This window comes from Nematolebias whitei, chromosome 10 (genome assembly GCF_014905685.2).
Source record: "Nematolebias whitei isolate Nwh7 chromosome 10, NemWhi1, whole genome shotgun sequence".
Classification (NCBI taxonomy): domain Eukaryota; kingdom Metazoa; phylum Chordata; class Actinopteri; order Cyprinodontiformes; family Rivulidae; genus Nematolebias; species Nematolebias whitei.
In genome coordinates this window covers 20,154,726-20,159,217 of record NC_056507.1, presented here as the reverse complement: position 1 = coordinate 20,159,217, position 4,492 = coordinate 20,154,726, and the positions used below count along the sequence as shown (strand labels likewise).

Below are 4,492 nucleotides of genomic sequence, written 5' to 3'. Positions count from 1 at the left end.
CTGGTGTGTGTCCATATTGGTGTCACTGAGTTGTAACGGTACTAAAAAAAAAATCTTTAAATAATATGCTTATCTGATTCATTCATTCAAAAGGGTCAGTGCTAACATCAAGTATTCTGGCTGATGTTAATATTCATCTAGAGGCATTCTAACACCTCAGTAAAGTCAGTAGGTGACTATTTTTCAGGTTCTCTAAGTTCAGAGCTGACAAACATTTGGTTTTCTTTGCTTTAAGTTCCTTATATTATAAAAGTTAAGGGATTTGTCGAACCAATAGGGTCCATTAAAAAAAAGGTCTTTGGGGTCTCGGGAACACGCACCTAGGGCTTTACTGATAATTTAGATTTCAAGTCACATTTTTCTCAAAGTAATAATTAACAAAAAAACAAAAGAGAGAGAGAGAGAAAGATAAACCAGCCTAGGATCGCAGTTCATAAAACGACCGTTTGGAACATGTTTTGGAAACAGGTGCGTAAATGTGTGCATCTTTTCTGGTAAATTTAATAGTTAATTATAGTTTGCTTAAATGCAGATGTATCATTACAAATAATTCACTTATATATAAATATATATTTCTTCTTTTACAGGAAATTCCTTCTCATTTTGATTGAAAAGAGCTGAAAAACAAGTGTTTTCCATCATGGAGACAGATTTTCTACATGTGTTCATTGTTGAGCTCAGCAGGATTTCTGTGACAGTCAGCCTTCTTCTCATGTTTCTGGGTCTTCTTTACTGGTAAGTAAATGTTCATATTTCAATGTCTCTGCAGTAGAAATAATTCACATTATACTGGTTTTCCATGCTATAATTTTACTTACTGCGTTTGTCTTTATTCAGTTAAACGAACCTTTGCTCTTCTTTGTCGGCAGGTACTCAGTTTACCCGTTCTCGGTCCTCTCTCGATGTGGAATCAAACATCCAAAGCCGGTCCCTTTCTTTGGTAATTTGCTCATGTTACGTCAGGTAAGGTCCACATCAACAAAGCAGATCTGTCGGTCAGATCATTATTTTACCTTCTGCTATGTTGTTTTCATTTGACTGATTCATACGCAGACGTGACAAAGATTTAACTTTATGCTGTTGTTTTTTTTCTGCAATTTAAATGAGAAACAGTTTTCGGTCAAATAAAATGTTTACTCATGTTGACTTTAGTTGTTTTGTTTTGTTTTTTCAGGGGTTTTTCAAACCTCTCACTGATCTTGTAAAGACACATGGCAGAGTAAGTGGGTAAGTCCAAATACCTTTTTTTTTCATGAGGATTCAATTCAGCTTATTTTATTTTGTCCCAAATCATGATTATAGTAATTATCAGATGACTACCAATTTTTGAATTTCCATTGGGATTACTGTAATAAAATATTTAATTCACAACAAATATTTCCAGGTTCATGTATAAAAATGCAAAAAGACACAATCCATGTTAAATTATATAGGATCCAGCTCAATATATTGTTTATACAGCCTGCTTTAACCTAATTTTAACATTTTATAACCATAAATCGTATTAAAAATGGCTAGAAAATAAAGTGTTGTCTCCTAAAATCTGGTGCACTAGATTGCACCACATTTCACAACTTAGATGGTATTTATTCAGACTTAAATTTGTTAAGTACGCAGATAAAAAAATTTCTGTATATAGTGAGTGCACACCTGCATTTCAAAATTGCACGTCATTTATCTGAACAACTAACCGAGTGGACTCTTTCTAACTGCACTGTTTGATGTAATTCAGGATTAGCTTTTTGTATTGGACTTCTTTGTTTGTCACGAGCATAGGCGTCACAACAATTATATGTGAAGGGGCTCAGTGGGGTTGCACACTGAAAAACACCCTCCTCCTCTCAGACACCCAAACAGAAACAATCATTTATTCAAAAGAATAGATGCCCTGCAGACAGTGCACGTTATGCACAGAAACGTCTCCAGACAGCTCTACACAGCGCGCACAACTAACTAATTTGTCAAAATAACAACAGCGATCAAAATGTCAAAAAAGACAGTCCAGTTTACTTTAATAAAAAATGGATGGATTGTCCGACAACCGAGAATTGAAGTCTTCAGGTGCTTCAAACGGTGCCACAAGACTGAAGCAGGAGCAACAACCAGGACTGAATTCAGCGGAGAAGAGTTCAGCTCAGAACCGTGAAGTGAGGGGAGGGAGGTGGGGGTTTAGGACACCTGACAGAATCGGAGCTGCTGCACACACAACTTGCTGTTCCTCTCCAAAATAGTAATTTTATTAAGTGTCTACAAATGTAGGTAAATGTTGATGTATTACAACCTGCTAAAACACCAAAATGCAGGAAATGGCATCTCTGTTATTCAAAATTTTCTGTGAGAGGACCCATGGACACCCCCCCCCCCCCCCCCCCCCGGTTCCGGCATCAATCAGTTTACAAATTAAGCCCTGGGTTACCTACAACTCACCACACCACATGTACTGTAGTGTTTCTCCTAGGTCATCTGTCTTGGCAGTGTGCGCTGAGAGTTTTTTTGTCGACGGGGCTGGGGGAGGAGGGGGAGACACCTCTGGGTTGTGTGCTAGCTTAGAGCTACATTAGTGCGGGCAGTTGTCGACTGGGGAGAGTGTTGGTCAGGCTACTTCTTGTTGAGCACAGCACAATCAAGTGCTGTGAATCATTTACTTATGTAGGTAAACAGATGTTTAACAACCCGTTAAAATACACAAGAATGCAGGAAATGGCATCTACTTTGTTCAAAATTTTCTGGTGGAGGACCCCCGGGTCCCCCACCAGTTTGTTCCCCCCACATTACAAATGCTTATGATGCCAATGGTCATGCGTACCCTTACAATTTGTGGGGCTCTAATTGTAGGATCCAAGCACGTTTATTATTTTTGAACATCTTTAGTATGAAATGGAATGATTTACTGTAACATGTCTTGCCCGACTTGGTTTAAATGATATATTTCAGATATTATTTTGGTCGGAAGCCAGTGGTAGTGATCGCAGACCCTGATATGCTCAGACAGGTGTTAATTAAGGACTTCAGTAACTTCACTAACAGAATGGTAGGTAAGATTATCAGCCAAAGTATGTTGTACACATGTTTCCCCCACATTTCCAGTGCACATTTTCATGACAGTCCTCTAACTTGTATTTCTGTGTCCAAGTCCCGTGTTTCCACCAAACCCTGGGAAGACTGTCTGCTCATGTTGAGGGATGAACGCTGGAGGAGAGTTCGGAACATCCTGACGCCAACATTCAGTGCTGCCAAGATGAAAGAAGTAATGTTCACAGTTTGTATATATATATATATATATATATATATATATATATATATATATATATTCTTTTTTTTAGTTTTACATGGTTATTATTTAATTAGACCTTTATCGTAATGTTTAAACTCTTTAACTTAAAAATGTATGTTACAAGATTAGGCACCATTCCAAATTATTTTCTTTTCAACTCAGTTTGTAGTAAAAGTTATCTCAGGACACCATGCAACACTGTAAAACGGTATAAACTGTGCAAACCAGATTCACGTCACATATAAACAGTTCAATCCAATCAAAACACAGGGTGCTGTAAATCATAACGTACAGAAACACAGAGAACGTTTTCACATCGATGAAAAAGTATCAGCATAGACAGTCAAACTCTAAACATGGGAATCGTCAAAAAAGGGCTCAGACATTATTAGATTTGTGTTTTGTTGGACTAGCAGGAGACATAATTTAACTTTTTTTTATCTTTCGTTAAACTGTAGATGGTTCCTCTCATCGACACAACCTCGGATGTTCTGATGAACAACCTGAATGTCCATGCGGAGTCAGGAGAGGCCTTTGACATCTACAAGTAATCACAGTCAGCACAGGAAACAATATGCTGCTCTACTTGCTCTAGTTCATTTCTTTCTGCTTGTTTTGTAGATGTTTCGGCTGCTTTACCATGGATGCTATTGCCAGTGTGGCTTTTGGCACGCACGTCGACTCACAGAAAAACCCAAAAGATCCATTTGTCCGCAACGCTCAGATATTTACCAGCATGTCTCTTTTCAGGCCCATTATGCTGCTTAACAGTATGCTGTTTATACTTCTACTGGAGATGGAAAAATTATTATTATTGATTTGAGGATAAAAGAAAATTAATATTATGAACATTCACAAAATAATCTGTTTATCATGCAGTTAGTGTCAGACATTGTTTTTATCAAATACCAGAAGTAAAAAGAAAATAAACTTATATTTTGTCTTAAATACACATACATTGTCTAAGATTGCACACTTTGCTACTACAGTTATTTCATGTGTTTGTTTTTGCAGTGCTTTTCCCTGCTATCATGTATCCTCTGGCAAGCTTGATCCCAAACAAAAAGAGAAAGCTGACAGACAGTTTCTTCATCCGCAGTATTAAGGAGATGATCAAGCTGAGAGAGGAACAGTCCCCTGATCAGGTAGGTGACATATATATATATATATATATATATATATTTAAATTCTATATATTTAAATTCTATGTTCCATATG

The 4,492-nt window shown here is 37.2% G+C and overlaps 1 protein-coding gene across 1 annotated transcript in view; it reads left to right on the top strand.

Moving 5' to 3' along the window:
* The first annotated feature begins 460 nt into the window (after positions 1-460).
* Positions 461-4,492, top strand: part of LOC119416022 (thromboxane-A synthase) — a 15,821-nt gene continuing 11,789 nt past the window's right edge. Inside the window, exons 1-9 of the mRNA XM_037683191.1 lie at positions 461-494; positions 588-735; positions 870-963; positions 1,175-1,227; positions 2,935-3,031; positions 3,134-3,247; positions 3,733-3,821; positions 3,896-4,044; positions 4,289-4,419. Of these exons, the coding sequence (XP_037539119.1) occupies positions 641-735; positions 870-963; positions 1,175-1,227; positions 2,935-3,031; positions 3,134-3,247; positions 3,733-3,821; positions 3,896-4,044; positions 4,289-4,419 (822 nt within the window). The 5' untranslated portion in view covers positions 461-494; positions 588-640. The remainder of the gene's footprint in view (positions 495-587; positions 736-869; positions 964-1,174; positions 1,228-2,934; positions 3,032-3,133; positions 3,248-3,732; positions 3,822-3,895; positions 4,045-4,288; positions 4,420-4,492) is intronic.